The sequence below is a fragment of the Petaurus breviceps genome, unplaced genomic scaffold (assembly GCF_028583685.1).
Source record: "Petaurus breviceps papuanus isolate PSGF00001 unplaced genomic scaffold, PetGlider_PUasm1.0 90723, whole genome shotgun sequence".
Taxonomy (NCBI): domain Eukaryota; kingdom Metazoa; phylum Chordata; class Mammalia; order Diprotodontia; family Petauridae; genus Petaurus; species Petaurus breviceps.
Window position 1 is genome coordinate 830995 of NW_027187323.1, and position 18745 is coordinate 849739.

The following is an 18745-nucleotide window of genomic DNA, read 5'->3' on the forward strand; positions in this document are numbered from 1 at the left end:
AATATTCTCTATGATGAACTGACTCTATGAGACAACTTTTGTGAGAAATAGGTCAAAAAGGCTGGAAAAAAGCTAAAGTATCAAAAATAAAAAGCGAGAATCTATTCTGGCGCATACATCTTGGAGGGGCAAGATCTGACACGTCAAAGAAAAGTGCCTACAGAACCATTACCATCCAGCCTGGAAGAAGGATGCCCCTGATACCCCAATTTTTCAGCTACTTTCTTACTACCCTTAGGAGATTTTTCTGGGTCAAAATCTTTATTTTCTTTCTCCTTTTTTCTCTGTCTTCCAAAGTTTAGCAGATCCAAGTGCTCTGGAACTTGCCTTTCGTCTATGCTTCCCTGGAGAATCTGCATATCTATTTTTAAAAATCTGATTGACCTGGGAGAAGTTGCATGACCATCGATCCCTCATTTCCAGGTTGGTCTCCCGCCAAAGCGACGTTGCCTGAAGTTGGCCACTAGATGTCACCACAGACGCATTTCCCGAAATCACCGATGCGCCGGACTGGCTGCCCAGAGGGGCTCCGACCCCTCTAGGATCTCCTAGCCGGGCGGAGAAAGCCTCTGACTGATGGGGGGGGGGGGGGGGGAACCCCTAAGGAGGCTTGGCCAGAGTAGTCACGAGGTCAAACGGGAAGGCGAGGAAATCTCGCGACGGCTCCTCTATCTTAAGACTTGTCAACACACGCGCTGCTCGGGTTGGAGGCTCTTCAGTCGTGAATCCGGCGCTCTCGGCCCCTAAGTCCTTTACAAATGGAGGAGACAGACTCGGAAGGACTGCAGGTAACCTACTCAACCCGGAGAGACTAGAGAAAGCCCCCGCCCCCGCCCCGTGCTGGACTACCCGGCAGTACTCCGTGTCTCCGTGGCAACACCTACAGTCTCCTTGGCAACAGAGGGCCAGCCCCCTCCCTCTGTGCGCTCCGGGAGAGACGCGTCCTACCTGGGGAGGGGGATGCATTTAGGAGTTCAGGATGGGCCTGAGGGAATGGGATTCCTCCTCCCTTGGGGGCGTCAACCGGAGACTACTTCCCCACTACCCCCAGAGATGGCCCCAGGACAAAGAGGGGGGCTAGGAACTCCGTCTGCCTTGAGAAACTCCCAACAGCCATGGGGGGACAAACTGAGCCAGAGAACATCTCTGTGGAAACCCTTGGACTGGGATGCCCGTATCTTACAGGTTTCTGAAGCGACATTGCTAGTATAGGTGGTCGTTTTACCCCCCTCCCCCCAGCTTTTTCCCCCTCCTCCTCCTCTAGCCAGCCCCAGGATCGTTCCCCTGGTGGGCTGCCGCCCCCCCCCCCCCCATTGCATTGTTTGACTTGAAGCGGAGGGGTGGGTCCGAGGGCGGGGAAACTTAAAGTGGAGAGCTTTCCATACAGCTGTTGGCTCGAATAGGGGAGAGGGCTGGTGTTTTGGGGGAAAATATAAACTTTGGCAGGCTTGTCACTATGAGCCACATAATCATTTCTATTTTTGCACAGACCAAGGTCGTTGAAAACCAGCCATATGATGAGAGTCTAGAGATTAATGACTCTGAAGAGGTTGCGAGCATTTATACTCCAACCCCACGGCACCAGGGTAAGAAAAGAATGATTCCTTTCTAACCAGAGAACAGGGTGGATTCATGGGCATTCTCCAAACAGTTAATTTTTTTGAACTTAGAACTCGGTAACATTAAGGTCAGTTTTTTCACATGTCAGCATCACATTTTTCTCACTAGCAAAGTGAAGGAGGAAACTAATTTTCCCTGATTTTAGTCTGTATTCCGCTTCATCTTAAATACTGATGCCAGACTGAATTTCCTTTAACTACTGTAGCTACTTTGGCACTCCCGTGGCAAGTCTAAACGAAGCTCAGCTTTCCTTAATTTGATTTTTTTTCAATTAACAAGAATTTATTTTCTCTCCCTCCCACCTTTCTCCCAGAAAAGAAAAAAAGGAAAAACAATCCGCTTGTAATAAATATGTATGATCAAGCAAAACGAATTCTCATATTGGTAGTATCCAAAAAATATGTCTTATTCTACATGTGTAGTTGTCATCTGTCTGTTAGAAGGTAAGTAGCATTCCTCATCCTGAGTCCTCTGGAATCAAGATTAACCACTCATTGATTAGATCTTAATTCTTTCAAAATTACTTGTTTTTACAGTGTTGTTATTGTATAGATTGTTTTCCTGGCTCTGTTCACCTCACTCTTCAATTTATACAAGACTTCCCAGGTTTCTTTGAAACCTCCTTTAATCATTTGTTACTTCAGGATAGTATTCTGTTACAATCATATATTATAATTTGTTCAGCTATTCCCCAACTGCTTAGCTTTCCAGACCCTCTAATAGTTGACCTTAACCTATCTATCCAACCTTGAATTATCATTGCTCCCCAACAGGTACCCTCTTTTTCATACCCATTACTACCTCTGTGCCTTCTTTGGTTAACGTTGGGCAAATCATGTAACCTCCTTGGACCTCAGTATCCTCATCTGTAAAATGAGAAGGTTGAACCAGAAGATTCTTAAGGTCCCATCCATGTGGGACCTTACATGTGACTCATGTTCCCCTTGTCTTCTCCTTGACCTTTGCTTATTCAAGTCCTACTTATACAAGAAAGCCCGGGTCAAGTCCTTCCCTATTAGTGAGACCTTGCTTGACTACTTAAGTTTTCAGAGTAGTGTAGAAAGAGCCCTTGGAGTCATCAGAGCTGGATTTGAATCCTAACTTTGACTTTTACTAGTTGTATGATCCTCAGGGAAGTCAGTTAACTTCTCTGAGCTCTAGTTTCTTCATCTGCAAAACAGGGATTTTTATACTACCTACATCACAGAATGAGGAAAGTGCTTTGTAGACCCATGTAAAGGGGAGTTGTTCACTGCCTCTTAATTTCTACCACTTTTATAGTTTGTACCAACAAATCAGGACTTGATTAGATACGATTTTGTGCTTGTCAGATTCAATAGCATCAGGCATTTAAGTATCTCTAATATGCAAAATTCTAAGCTAGGCACAAGGAATACCAGGATCAAAAATGACAGTCTTTGGCCTCTGGGAGCTGGGAGAGATGCAGCATGTGCACATGTGGCAGGTAAAGAGGGCAAAAGAGAAATCCAGACAAAGTAGTCTAGGAGAACTTAAGGAGGTAGGAACACTTTCATTTATGAAAAGAAATTTGGGGTGAAATTAGGGTAGGCTACTGCCATTTCTGTGCAGAATACCATGCTAGGTGATAGAGGAAATGAAGAGTTTGGCCAAGATTATCTTTGCCTTCCTAGGACTTAAAAGTTTAGTTGCATCCCGGGCTCAGATACTCAGCACCACACCCAGAAATAGCTAGCCGTGTAACCTTGAGCAAGTTACTTAACCCTGATTGCTTAAAAAAAAAAAAGTTTAGTTGCTTCCCCAGTTAGGATAAGGTGTATGTCTTATTCTGTTCCCTCACAACATAGGTGTTACTGTGTCATACATATTATATTAATTATTGTATATTTCTTCATTTTTAGTATCTTTTATTAAGAGAGGTGGGGGTGGTGTAGTGGATAGAGTAATGGATCAGCGTCAGGGATTCTTGGGTTCAGATCCTGCATCTGATGCTTACTAACTTTTTATTATTTTTTTTTTTTTTGCCTTTTGGAGGGCAATTGGGGTTAAGTAACTTGCCCGAGGTTACACAGCTAGTTTTTTTTGTGTGTGGGTGTTGTGTCTGAGGCCAGAACCGAACTGAGGTCCTCCTGACTCCAGGGCGGTGCTTTACTCACTGTGCCACATAGCCGCTCCTGCTTACTAACTTTTTGACCCCTTAGCAAGTCACTTAACTTTTCTCAGTCTCAGGCAACTTTAAGATTTTAAATTACAGATAGATTGCCAACTACATCCTATCTGGAGTTAGTTTCCACACTATGAAGTAAGGTTTATTAATGCAGTTTGATTTTTACGCCACATTCACTAAATACAGTAACCTACTCACACTTCTAACATAAATAAAAAAATACTTAAATAAAACCTACCAGTGCAGTAGTTGTGACCAATAGAGTATATAACATTCTTTACCCATTTTCTCTTCTAAATTGATTTGTTCCAACACCAGTTATCAAATGAAACCGATATCAATGACTGCATTTGATCTGGGTTCTGTTGTCTTTTATCACTGCCTTTATTTACATTATTATAGTCAGTGTTTATATTGTTCTCTTGGTTCTTATTTATTTGTATGTCTTCTCCTTTTTCTCTCCAGATTCCTCAAATTCATTGTTCTATTTTTTTTCTTTTTGGAGAGGGAAAGGCAGGGCCAATTGGGGCTAAATGACTTGCCCAAGGTCACATGGCTAGTAAGTGTTAAGTGTCTGAGGCTGGATTTGAACTCAGGTCCTCCTGAGTCCAGGCTCTATTCACTGCTCCACCTAGCTGCCCCTTATTCACTGTTCTTTATAGCATAATAAAACTCTTATTATATTTGTATACTGTTGGGCCAATGTCCAGTTGATGTGCATGTAGTTGTTTTCAGTTTTTTGCTACTGCAAACTGTGGCATATCATGTTTAATAACTGTCTCCCATATAGAATAAATAAAATAAATTTGAGTTGTTAATATAAGTGCATTTTTATGCTCTCTACCTACTGGCACTTTCAATCACTAGTCAGGAATACAGTACTCTAATTCTATTTAAACAGGTTTTTTTTCCCTTAAAATACCTTTATTCTTATTTGTTGTAACCTTAGTATGTATTCTTTACAATTTAAAAAGAGATATTTCCTTTTTAGAAGCTACAGGATACATTTTAATGCACTAATTTTTCATGTGGTCATGAAACTAAGTGATAATTCATTATTTTATTAACAAAGTTAACAAAAACAAGTACTCGTGAACTTTTTGAGTGTGTACCATTTCCAGTTAAACAGATTAATTGCAGATATTTGGGGAATATTTTTCCAAGGCTATACTAGGGAAAAAAAAACATAACTACCAATCAAAAGCACAGATGTTTCCATTGTTTTATTTTAAATAGATTAGCAGTTAGAGTGAATTAAATTTTTTTGTTAGTATTTTAGTTATAAATGGGTAATTAGTTAAAAAGAAAGAAAGCAAATAAACTATTTTAGTCAGGTCAACATAAACATAAGATTACAGATTATTGTTGTATTACAGTATTAATTTAGTCTTAACCTTTTTTTGTTTATTTTTAGACTGGAAAATACAATGAAATTATCCACTTATTCAGTTCTCAGTGATTTCTTAATTTAGAATGCATTAGTTAAAAGGAAAAAAGGATTCGTTAGACATAGGAAAAAAAACTGCTACAAAAGAAAGGACTGATCAATTGTGATAGAATCTCCCTCCACTTTTTATGTAGCACGAGCACTAGAACTACTCTCCTGCTTCTACCCAGAGGCCATCTGCCAATTCTCCTCTCAAGAGTTATGGGACACCCTAACTGAATGAGGAATACCTGATGCCATAGCTCACAAGTCCCCACTAGTGCTTTTCTCATTATCAGTTGATATCACTTAGCTAGCCAGAGTTAATTAGCTATTTCTCTTATCTCCAGACCTTTCCACCTCCCTCTATCCACCTCTTTCCACCTGTCCTCTACCTTCTCTACCCTTGGGTCTTCTGGTTCTGATAAGTAAGCTTTTGCATTCTGTAGTTGGAGTCCAGGCCTTTACACCATTTCCTTGCTGCCACCTCACCATGCCTCCACTTATGCCTCTCTTACCTCCACCATCCCCTGTCTTTATTTGTTTTATTCCCTCATTAAAATGTAAGTCCCTAGAGGGGAGAGACTATTTTGATTGCTTGTGTTTGTGTCCTTTGCCCTTTAGCACAATGCCTTGCACATATCAAGCATTTAATAAGTGTTTTAAAGATCTGTCTTTTTTGCTGGTTACTTAAGTGGGGATGAGAAGTGATTGATGCAGTTGCCACATACACAAACACACCCCTCCATCCTTATATGGATAAAGAAACTGTCCCATAGCTGGGGGAAGAGCTTAGAATTAGTTTGTGAGATTAGAATCCAAGTTTTATGCGTTATTAGTCCAGTAGAAAGGTAAATGTGTGTGACTAATCACAGCAAAAAATCATAGATTTATATTTAAAATCTTTAAAAGATTTAACCATGCCTTAGATTTGTAATTGTAAACATTTATGTAGTACTTTAAAGTTTACAAAGCACATTATCTCATTTGATTCTCACAACAAGTTCTGAGTTTTGCACCATTAACCTAATTTTACAAATGAGGCAAGTTAAGGTTCAGAAAGATTAAACAAGTTGTCCATGGTCAACACAGTAACTATGGGAGATAGGATTTAAAGTTATCTCTCTCTCTTTTTTTTTTTTTTTGCTTTTTGGAGGGCGATTGGGGTTAAGTGACTTGCCCAAGGTCACACAGCTAGTTTTTGTGTTAAGTGTCTGAGGCCAGATTTGAACTCAGGTCCTCCTGACTCCAGGGCCAGTGTTCTACTCACTTCACCTAGCTGCCCCTGACTTATCTCTTTCTTAACTCTAAGATTCAGTGTAACTTTCACTATACTGTGCTGCTTCTCTCTAACTTTTCTTTTTTTAAAAATCATCATGTAGTTTTCTTTCAATCAGCAAAAATCTACCTTCTCTCCCTAAACCCTAGTTTCCTCCCAATAATTGAGAATGAAGTAAAAAGAACCCTTATTACAAATATATATATAGTCAGACAAAATAAATTTTTGCATTGACCAAGTCAAAAAATACATATCCAGAGATATATATGTATAGATGTGTATCTACACACATTCATATATACATGTGTATATATTTATCCATGTATATATATACACACATATACATATATGTATGTCTCATTTTGCATTCTCAGTACTTCACCTTTCTGTCAGGAGATGAGTAGAATGTTTCATTATTAGTCCTTTCTACAATTGGGGTTGATTGTTACACCGATCTGAGTTCCTACATCTGGAAAGGTGTTTTTTTATCTTTGCTATAACATTGTCTTTGTATAAATTGTTCCCCTGGTTCTGTTCATTTCACTCTACATCAGTTCATACAAGTCTTCCCAGGTTTCTCTGAAACCATCCCCCTTCATCATGTCTTACAGCACAATATCCATTCTCTACTCCACCCCCCCCCATATTCCCATTCTTTGTCAACTCAGAAAGAGCTATAAATATTTTTGTACTTTTTTAGGGTTTGATTTTCTCAAGACTAGTTTCTTAATCTACCTTTCCTTTAATTACTCCTTTCCCTCTTATATCCCTGTTGAGTAAAATATATTTTTGTAATCAACTGTGTGTGTTTATGTGTATTCTTCCCTCCTTTACCAGTTCAGATAAGGGTAAACTTCGAGTGTCAGCCACTCCCCCTACCCTCCTTTTTTGTATAGATGTCTTCTTGAGCTTCCTGATTATGAGATAATTTTACCTAACTTTCCTTCTTTCCCTCCTCTCCTCCCCCCTCCACCATTAATTTCCCCCTCTCCTTTTCCATCCTTCTTTTAAAACCAACAAGACTTAACAGAATCATTCCCAGGACTTGTCTAACTAGATTCCCTTTATAATTTCCGATAATAATGGGGTTCATAGGGGGCATATGTCTCCACATATTAGAATTTAGGTACTTTACCCTTCTTTAGACTTTTACCATTGTTCATTCATATTTACCTTTTCATGTTTATCTTCACTCCTGTGTTTGAATTTCAAAGTTTCTACACAGTTCTGTTATTTTCATAAGGATACTTAGAAGTCCTCAATTTCATTAAAAATTCATTTTTTCCCTTGTAGCATTATACTCAGTTTTGCTGGGTTATTAATATAGTAGTATAAGTTATTGGATATAAGCCAATATCCTTTGCCTTCTGGAATGTGGAATTCCATGTTATCTGTGCTTTTAATAGTCATGGCTGCTAAATTGTATATGATTGTAATTGTGGGTCTTCAGTACTTGAATTCTTTTTTTCTGACTGCTTGTAGTATTTTTTTTTTGACCTGGAAGCTCTGGATTTTGATGTTCCTGGGAGTTATCATTTTGGGGTTTCTTTAAGGAGGTGACTGATGAATTCTTTCTATATTTATTCTGCCCTCTTATTCTAATAGATCTGGGCTATTTTCTTTTAGGATTTCTTGAAATATGATGGCTTACCGGACTTGACTTTTTTTGGTTGTTATTATGGCATTTAGGTAGTCCAGTGATTCTTAAAGTTTTTCTTCTCAATCTGTTTTCTTTTTTTTTTTTTAAAGCAATAGGGGTTAAGTAACCTGCTCAAGGTTACACGGCCAGTTATTTCTGGGTGTGGTGCTGAGTATCTGAGCCCGGACCTGATCCAGGTCATCCCGACCCTGGAGCCGGTGCTCTTACTCGCTGAGCCACCTGGCCGCCCCCTCAACCTGTTTTCTAAGTCAGTTATTTTTGGTATGAGATGCCTTATGTTTTCATCTATTTTTTTTTCAGGCTCTTGACTTTGTTTTAATATTTTCTTCTCTCATGGAGACATTGACTTCTACTTTAGTTCATTATAATTTTCAGGGAGGTTTTTGCCTGGACATGGTTTTGTACCTTTTGTACCAGGCTGTTACATTTCTTTCCATTATAGTTCCCCTTTCTTTCACATTTTTTTCCACAAGTGCTTTCATTTCATTTCTAAAAACAATTTTGAATTCTTTTTATTTTTTACTTTTACTTCATCTTTTCTAGGAATTCTTGTTGAACTTTTGCCAGAACTGTGTTTTTTCTTTAGTCTTTGCTTGTAGATGCTTTAGAGTCATTCTCTTCTTCTGGGTTTGGGTCTTGAGTGTCTCAGTCATTCCATTTTATGTTAGGAATCTTTTTTTTTGTTGTTTGCTCATTCTTCTAGCCTACTTCTTAACTTAACATTTTATCTTAGGACCAGGCTCTGTGCATATCTTGAGGGAAGGTCAGAACTGGTCCTGTTGCTTCTTTCTTGGGAATATTAAGTGTTGTGTTCTGTGATTTTGGGGACATCTCAGTGCTCCTAAAGGGGTTTGAACCAAGGTAAAGTCTGATTGCTGCCCTGCCTCCCGGTCTGAGTTCTATAATTTTTTTGTCTTGGGTTTGGGTCTAAGCAACGGTATACTTCTGCTGGACTCAGCCCCTGTCAGCCACCTGGGAAGCTTTGCTTGTTCAGAGTGATAAGAATACAGGTTGCCTTTTGGTCTGAAATTTGTACCCAGATTATTCCTCTGCAGGCTTCAGACTAGAGTAGAGGCTGGAACTACCTCAATATGCTCCTAGAATCTGAAACACACTGCTACTGATTGCTTCTGAACTTGTTCTTTTCTCAGTATACATTTCAGTAAACAGAAAAGATGGGGAAGGAAGAAGGTAAGATCAGGTGCATCTCCTGTCAATCTACCCTGGATCTCCTACCCAGTGCCAGTTTGAACCTGTCCCTGTCAAAGTGCCCCATATAGGCCCAGGGCCCCTGCTTGCCATGCTACACAGACTCTCTCTGGGCACTGTTGAACTCCCTGTGGGGTTTACTCTATACTAGGCCCTGTCCCCACATCTCGCTGTCTTCTTTTGCCATTCTGAAGTAGCAAAATGATTCATTGTGACTTTTTCTTGGATTTCCCCATCAGTACTTGGTCTGATGCATTTTCTAGATCTGTTTGGAGGCGTTTGGGGAAAGACTTCTTCATTGTACTGCTTTTAGCTACTCTGCTGCCTTTACAACTTTTCAAAACTTCAATAATAATTCATATTCATGTAATGCTTTAAGATTAGCAAAGTAGTTTTTAAGATGGTAATGTAAAAGCTTCTAGAAAAGCCAAGCTATGGCCAGAATGCTCCAACAGAGTTCTAAAAGTGTACCAGATGGAGCATTGATAAAGAAAATAAAAAAGAAGTATCAATAAGCTTCCCCATATAGGATAAGACTCCATAAGAAGACTGCCAGAAATCCATATACCCTCTGAGGGAGATAAGCCAGGGGAAGCAGACACCACAGTTCCTTGGAAGCCTATGTCATAACCACAGCAGGTGATGGGGGTAGTGCATGTGGTGGGTAGCCAATGCCAGAGCTGTAGTGGGACACAGGGCCAGTAATTCATCCAGGCAGCACAAGTACTGGGGGTATTGTAGGAGGCCTACAATCAGCTCAATTTATGGTACCCTATTGGGGCTTATCAGGGCCACTACAGGGGATAGAGCTAACTTCTGGTTGGGAATTGTTCAGTGAGAAAGAGACAAAGACTAGACTAAGGCCAAAACTTGCATTGAACAATCCAGAAATGAACCATCCCAGAAACAAAAGATTCTGGCAAACATTGAGGGCTAGCCTTAGCCACACCATCCAAAAAAGCAGCAGCAATGGCAGCTAAACTACAGAAGGGACAGGACTAAGCAGGGCCTGTCCACATCATCCAAGAGAGTGGGAAAGAACAGAGACTTCTTCCCCCTAGGATTTTTTGTTTGTATGTTTGCTTGTTTGCCATTTGCTTTTTTATTTTTAAAAGTTAAAAAAAATACATTCCTTTCCCCTCCCAGAGTCATCCTATATAATAAATAGTATTTTAAATAATATTTTATTCCCCCCCCCCCGATTACATGTAAAGACAGTTTTTGACATTAATTTTTTTTTTTTTGAGTTCCAAATTTTCTCCATTCCTTACCTCCCAAGGGAAGACCCTGAGACAGTAAGCAATTTAATATAGGTTCAGGGGTGGGGAACCTGTGGCCTTCAAGGTCCTTGGGCACAGCCTTTTGACTTAGTCCAAGTTTTACAGAACATATCTTTCTATTAAGGGGATTTGTTCTGTGAAATTTGGATTCGGTCAAAGAGCTGCAGTTGAGGACCTAGAGGGCCCCATGTGACCTTGAGGACCACAGGTTCCCCATCCCTGGGGATTTTACATTTACAGTCATGCAAAACATATTTCCCTATTAGTCATGATATGAAAGTAAAAAAACAAAGCAAAAAGTAAAGTGAAGAATAGTATGCATTCAGACTCCATCAGTTCTTTCTCTGGAGGTAGATCATGAGTCCTTTGGAATTGTCTTGGAGCATTGAATTGCAGAGAATAGCTAGGTCATTCATAGTTGATCATCTTACATTATTGCTGTAATAGTGTTCTCCTGGTTCTGCTCATTTCACTCTGCCTCGTTTCATATAAGTTTTTCTAGGTTTGTCAGAAACCACTCTGTTCATATAATATATAACACATTTCTTATAGCACAATAGTATTCCATCACCAGTCATTCACAGTTCTTCATTGTAAAATATTGCTGTTACTGTATACAGTGTTTTGCTAGTTCTGTTCACTTCATTTTGCATCAGTTTGTGTAAGTCTTTTCAGGTTTTTCTGAAACCATCCTGCTCATTATTTCTTACAGTATAATAGTATTCCATTACAATCATATGTCACAACTTGTTTTGCCATTCCCCAGTTGATGGGTATCCCCTCAATTTCCAATTCCTTACCATTCCAGAAAGACCTGCTATATTTTTTACAAATAGGTCCTTTTTCCTTTTTACAAATGATTGATACATTGAAAAAGTCTAAAAACATGTGCAATGTTTAACACTTATGGACCTCATCTCCACAAAGGGTGGATTGGGAGTATCTTCTCATATCTATTCTTTCAAGTCATGCTTGATCTTTATAATTTTAATTCGGTTTTGATTTTTTTTATATGTGATTGTTCTTTCCATTTACATTATTACATTCATTTTGCATATTGTTTCCTTGTCTTTGCTTATTGCATTCTGAATTCATGTTGATCTTTACATGTTTCTCTGTATTCATCAAATACATTTCTAATAGCACAGTAATATCCTAGAAGCTAGGTGGCTCAGTAGATAGAGCACTGGTCCTAGAGTAAGGAAGACTTGAGTTCAAATTTGGCCTCAGACACTTACTAGTTGTGTGATACTGGACAAGTTACTTAACCTCTGTCTTAATCCACTGGAGAAGGAAATAGCAAACCACTCCAGTATCTTTACCAAGAAAACCACATGGACAGTCTTGGTGTGCTGTGGTCCACAGCATCACAAAGAGTCAGATTTGACTGAACAACAACAACATCTCATTACATTCATGTCCCACGTTATGTTTAGCCATTCTCCAATTGATGGGCATTTACTTTGTTTCCAAAACTTTGTTATCACAAAAATGTTCTATAAATATTTTTATATAGATGGGGACTTTGTTCTTATCCATAGTTTCCTTGGGGGATAAGCTCAATAAATTGAGTTTCTGATATCTTAGTCACTCGATTGGCATAATTCTGAATTGCTTTCCAAAATGGTTGTACCGTTTCATAGTTCCACCAACACTGTATTAGTGTACCTGTCATTCTACTATTCTCAGAATTGACTATTGCCATTTTTTGTCATCTTTATCAGTTTGTAGGGCATGAAGTGAAATCTTAGGGTTGTTTTGATGTGCATTTTTCTTATTATTAATGATTTGAAGCATTCTTTCATATGGCTGTGAATAATTTGCAATTCTTCCTTTAAGAACTAGTTGTTTATATCCTTTGACCACTTATTTTTGGAGGAATGGCTATTAGTCTTATATATTTATTGTCTACATATCTTAGATACTAAAACTTGATCAAAGAAATTTGATACAAAGATTTTTTCCACATTTAACTACTTCCCTTCTTATTCTAGGTGCATTAGTCTGTGCAAAAGCTTTTCAATTTCATGTGATCAAAGTTACCAGTTTTATCTTTTGTAATTACCTCTATCTTTTGTTTGGTTAAGAATATGTGTCCTACCCATACCTCTGAGAGGCATATGATCTGCTTTTCTTCTAATTTTTTTGCAGTCTGATCATTAATATTAAGCTTGCATATCCATTTAGAATATGTTATGGAATATGGCTTAAGGTGTTGTCTAAGCTACCAGACTGCTTTCCAATTTTCCCAGTAGTTTTTATCAAATAAGGAGTTTCTTCCCAAGTAATTTTATGTTTTGCGTTTTTATCAAACACTGGGTTATTGAGGCTTATTGTTTCTAATTCTCCTTTGTCTAGTCTATTCCATTAATATAGCTTTATTTTTTTTAATCAATATCAGATGGTTTTGAAAACTGCTGCTATATAATGTAGTTTGAGGTTTGGAAGTACCTAGTTTTTTTGTTTTTCCCATAATTTCCCTTAATGTTCTAGATCTTTTTTTCCCAAATGAATTTTGTTATTATTTTACCAAGTTCTACAAAGTATGCTCTTAGTAATTTGATTATTGTAGCAATAAAAGTGTAAATTAACTTCAGAAATATTGTCATTTTCATTATATTGGCATAGCCTAGCCACGAGTACTGATTCCTCCAGCTATTTAAGTTTTTTTTTTTTGAGGGGGTAAGGCAAGGCAGTTGGGGTTAAGTAACTTGCTCAAAGTCACACAGCTAGTAAGTGTGTCAAGTGTCTGAGGTTGTATTTGAACTCAGGTCCTCCTGACTTCAGGGCCAGTGGTCTATTTACTGGGCCACCTAGCTTCTTCTCTTTATTTCTTTAAAGAGCACTTTGTAATTGAATCTATACAAGTCTCTTGTGTGCTTTGGTATATTGATTCCCAGATATTTTATGCATTTTGTAGTTATTTAGAATGGAATTTCCTTTTCTATTTTTCCTTCTTAGATTTTGTTATATAGAAGTATTGTATTATAGAAGTATTGTTGATTTTTGAGGGTTTATTTTGTAGCTTGAAACTTGGCTGAAGCTATTAATTGTTTCATTTAATATCTTTGCTTAGTCCCTGGTATTTTACAAGTATAGCATCCTACCATCAGCAAATAGAGACAGTTTTATCTCCCCTTTACTTAACTTTATACCTTTAATTTGCTATCATTTCCAGAACTATTATCAAATAATAGTGGGAAGAGTAGGCATCCTTACTTCCCTTCCAATCTTTATTACTCCATTTTGATCGAATCTTAATGTACCTTAAGTGATGACAATCACTTAAGGGGGTTAAAATAATCTTTGCTTCTCTTATTCTTAGGACTTCCTCGGTCAGCACGCCTTCCTCCCAAAACCATGGCTGACAACAGCAGTGATGAATACGAAGAGGAGAATAGCAAGGTATGTGCTACCTCAAAGCTTACCTTGTAGGATTTCTGCTTTGATATTCTATCACTCACTGTGAGGTAACACCAGGATATTTGTCAGCATTTATTGATTGCCCTTTGGAGGCAGTGTAGGGAATCAGAGGCAAAGTGCCTTGAAAAAAGAGGATTTTTTAAAAAAACCTAATTATGGGAAAGGAAAGCCTAAAATTATAGCTGAATTTTTGGTGAGGAGGACAGATCTGTCCTGTGATTTGATTCAACTTTAGGAATTAAGGATAACCATACTTAAACAATTTATATATTTATGTTTAGCAGATAATCCCCAATGTTTATTGTTAATACCTCCATTGAGCAGGATATACAGAATTAAGGTAGTAAAGAATTTTTGCTTAAAGAAACTTTTAGCAATATGTCATTTCAAAAGCAGATTTCATAAAATTACAAAAAGGAGAAAATTCAGTATAGGTTCAAGATGGTTCTGTTTTAACTTCAAGGAGTGTATGGCAACTATATGGCAACAGTATAGCAATGAAACCGTAATTTTTAATTTTTTGGTTTGGGGTTTTACATTTATTAGATTGTTGGTACTGTGAAGACATTTGGGATTTTTTTTTTCAATCAGAAGGCACATTTTAGACATTCTTCTGTTGCTTACAAAGTTACAAGGACTTTCTTGCCCTGAAATCTGGAATCTGTCACAAGTACTAGTACCAATTCAAGGACTTGAATAAAGCACATAAGTTTGAAGGGATAGACAGGTTTCCTAAGTTTAGGTTTCCACAGACAGTCACCTGATCTTTGAATTATCTTCCTTCCTCTTGTCTTTTAACACTCAATGAACATTTTAGGCTCTGTTTTCTTTCTAATACAGTGTGCACAAATGTGCACCCCGAAGCAACTTACAATGTCTATTTTTAGTAGTTCTAAAAACAGCAGAACCAATTTTCCTTAAACTATTCCCCCTCCCAATTCTGAAATTGTTATCTATGTAACTAAGAGAAAATTTAGCAAGTTAAGAGATAGGAGAAATATGTTAGAATATTCTATGTAAGTATAGACCACTAGGGCACAGTAAAAGAATGGGCTTTACTGTGTCATTAGCTGTCATGCAAGTCCCTGCTTAATTAGGATAAGGTTTAGTTAGTCAATGTGTAATGTTATTTCTGTTTTTATCATTTATAAAGGAAAACCAAACCGAAAGCAGTTTTTATGTTGTTTTGTAACATATGTCACAATTTTATATGCCAATAGGTACTTCACAATCAGAGAAACAGATTAAGTAATTAAAAACAGACTGGAGCCATACAGCAGTTAACCTCAATATAAGCCTACGGAAACCGAGATTTCAAAACCTACTTTTAAAGGGGGCTATTTGAATGGTCATCCCTCAGGTCCCGAGGGAGGGCATCCCACAGCCCCCAGGCCACAGAGGCAAAGACTCGGACCCTGCCCCTCCTGCCCCTGCAAGCCCCAAGCGCCACCACGCCCCTTCCCGTGGACCTGAGAGGGTGGGATGGTATATAGGGAGCCAGAAGCTCAGAAAGGTAGGTGGCAATGCCAAGGAGCAAACAATCTCTGATGTTGGGATAGAGCATTTAAGTTTATGCCTTTAACTACTTAAGGGGAGAGAAAAGGGAAGTATGCACAGGGTAAGCACCTCATCTAGAAGGGAAATAGCAGCTGAACAAGTGACTGAGTTAAAAAATCTACAGTCTGGAACTGCTGGTCAGGATTCAGATGCAGAATTAGCTAGAGTAAAATAAAATTTGCATGGGGCTCTTGGAAGCTCTTGAATAACAAATGTGGATGACATAATTGTTAGAATCTTTGCCCTACCCCCACACCCCAGCAGGAATGGAAGATAGCGGTGAAAAGTGGGATCCCTAGTTAGAGCAGGGGACAGAGTAGAACCTGAGTCTTTCCTCCAGCCCTCTCGGGGAATTCTTTCCTTCCCCTTGTGATTTGGTGTGAAGGGGGTGGGAGTAGCGGTGGGGGTTAGAGGGAGGAGAAGTGAGGACCATAAGGCATTTGCTGCAAGTGCTCTGATCTTCCTCTGTCTGCTCCTACTCAGGAGAAGAAAAAGACAACTCAGATGACCACTCAGCGTGGTTTCAGTGAGAATGAAGATGAAGATGAAGATGATGATTCATCTGAAACTGACTCTGAGGAAGATGATGATGATGAAGAGCACGGTGCCCCTTTGGAAGGGTAAGGAAAGATTACCTCGTGCTGAAACCCACGCCGGAGGAAACTATCCTCTCAGAAGCATTGCGCCGTCACCTCTTCAGGACTTGGGAAGGCATCAGGTTAAAGGTGTGGAAAGAAGATCAATAAAACAGAAAAGAGTGCAAAGAAAAAAACCAAAAAGCTTAGAAAGGGAAACAGAGAGGGCAATTTTGTGGCTACCTTATTAAATTTAACACATACTTTAAGTAAAACAAATCACAGGTAACAAGTGCACAGTTTCACATATAATCCTCTTTTTCATTCTTTATATATTGGTGTGTCTATGTTTATAACTATTAAGTTCATAATAAAAAAGATAATTTTAAAATTTAAAAGACCAACAGTACAGTTAAATGTAGGAATATGGGGAAATAATTATATGAAATTGAAAAATTCTAGATAGTCCAAAAATAATTTCTACTTGGCCTTAGAATAGAACCTCTTGTTTTTGACCAAAAAAAAATGTAGATTTTAGTTTTTATTAAAAGGAATTTGCAATCCTTGAGAACACAATTGCTGGCAATGAAGTGATCCAGAAGCATATTTCATAAAAGGGGAAAAGCCAGCCTATCATTTAACTTTTCACTGTGAATGATTAACAAAATGGATAATCCATATGTGAATTGTCAAAACTGTCTATATGTTTAAAGTTGTTATTTTTTGCATCTGTGTCACTTCCAGCTAATTTGTCTTCTCCATCCCCCATAGAAGCCTTCTCATAACATCTCTCATAACAATCATAGGCGAACAAAACAAGTTAACATAGGCACATGATGGCCACATCTGAAGTATGTGTCTCATTCTGCACGTATAGTCCGTCACCTCTCTGTCAAGAGACAGAAGGCATGCTTCATCATCTGCTGAGTCACTCTTAGAGCAACCTTGCAAACCCCACCCAAGAATGGAAGGACCAGGTGAAGCAGGGTCTAGGTTAGGAGTCCAGTGCTTTGTAGTTGGAGCAGCATATCACACCACTCCTCCCTGACAGTCTTGAATATCATGTTCTTTCCTTCAGTGCCTATGACCCTGCAGATTATGAGCATTTACCAGTCTCTGCTGAGATTAAAGAGCTCTTCCAGTATATCACTAGGTAAGTAACTAGTTTATCACCAGATTCCTCCCAATTCCTAATGGAGTTCATTTTTCCAAAGCAGTGGGGTTCTTAATCTTTTTTTATGTCTTAGACCCTTTTAGCAGTCTGGTGAAATCGATGAACCCCTTCATAAAGTAATATTTTTTAATGCATGCAATTAATAAATAAGATTACAAAGGATGTCAGTTGTTTTATGTATTATTAGTGTACAGTTATCAAAGTATTTTTTAGAAAATAGGTTCATGGGCTTCAGGTTAAGAGTTCTGTGATTTACTAATGACAGGTGCTTATGTTTATTTCTCTACCTTCCTTTGATGGTGTCTCTTAGGTACACACCCCAACTGATTGATCTGGACCACAAACTGAAACCGTTTATTCCAGACTTCATCCCAGCTGTTGGGGATATTGATGCCTTCTTAAAGGTACAGTCTAAAAATATTGTCTAATGCTTTTGTCCATCTCAGATAGCTTCATTGCATCTAATCAGTAGTAATGATTTTGGTAGCCAAAGGTTGAGAAGCCTAAGTCTCCTATCCCTGTCTTCATCTGCTAATCAAGCTATTCTTCCACCATTCAGATTGATCTCAAAATCCACTCCTCCAAGAAACCAACCTAAATTGATTTAACAAGAACTGATAATTTTCCTGACTCTGTTTTGACTAGGATTAGAATGTTTTTAACTGTTTCCTTTGGTACACACTGTATATTCCAATAATAGACAAAATGACTTCCATTTATCTTTGCTATTCACCTCAAATTTCACTTATTGCTGATATGTAATTCTGTATGTAGGTGCATGTCTATATATGTACACATATATACACACATATATGCACACGTACATCTACTTTTGTTATGTTTATGTCTTTTACTTGTATGTGCATATTACTGAGTCTGTGTTAAATTATAAACTCATATAGAGAGTAGGAGTTGTGTAATCCCCTCTATATAATATCTTCAGTAGCACCATACAAAAACAGTCTGTGACTTGATAAAATATGTGCTTGATAATGATGATGATAATCTGTCATAGTCCTTTTCCATTTTTGAAAAGAGTCAGTTATGTTTACGCCCTATGCCTGTTGGCTAGTTGTCATCCATCCTTTTTCTTCTCTACATCAGGTACCACGTCCTGATGGGAAGCCTGACAACCTTGGCTTGTTGGTATTGGATGAACCATCTACAAAGCAGTCTGACCCCACAGTGCTTTCCCTTTGGTTGACAGAGAATTCCAAGCAGCACAACATCACAGTAAGGCACTAAGCTGGAAGGGTTCTCAGCCCAGAGTGTTGAGGGACTGAAAGTCCAGTGGGCATTCACAGAACTGACCGACTGCCCCTAGGGTGGTTAGCACTGGCTCCAACAAGGATCTCTAGAATTTATCCTGTGAGTTTACTTCAGCTGCTGACACATT

At 38.4% G+C, this 18745-nt stretch overlaps 1 protein-coding gene across 2 annotated transcripts in view; it reads left to right on the forward strand.

The window, feature by feature from the left end:
* Positions 1-390: 390 nt before the first annotated feature.
* Positions 391-18745, forward strand: part of IFT46 (intraflagellar transport 46) — a 29814-nt gene continuing 11459 nt past the window's right edge. Inside the window, exons 1-8 of one of the 2 annotated variants that reach the window (XM_069066661.1) lie at positions 391-788; positions 1490-1586; positions 13946-14025; positions 15404-15556; positions 16084-16220; positions 17254-17328; positions 17660-17753; positions 18454-18582. In XM_069066661.1, coding sequence (XP_068922762.1) covers positions 759-788; positions 1490-1586; positions 13946-14025; positions 15404-15556; positions 16084-16220; positions 17254-17328; positions 17660-17753; positions 18454-18582 — 795 coding nt within the window. In that variant the 5' untranslated portion in view covers positions 391-758. The remainder of the gene's footprint in view (positions 789-1489; positions 1587-13945; positions 14026-15403; positions 15557-16083; positions 16221-17253; positions 17329-17659; positions 17754-18453; positions 18583-18745) is intronic. The other variant, XM_069066662.1, reaches the window with a different exon arrangement.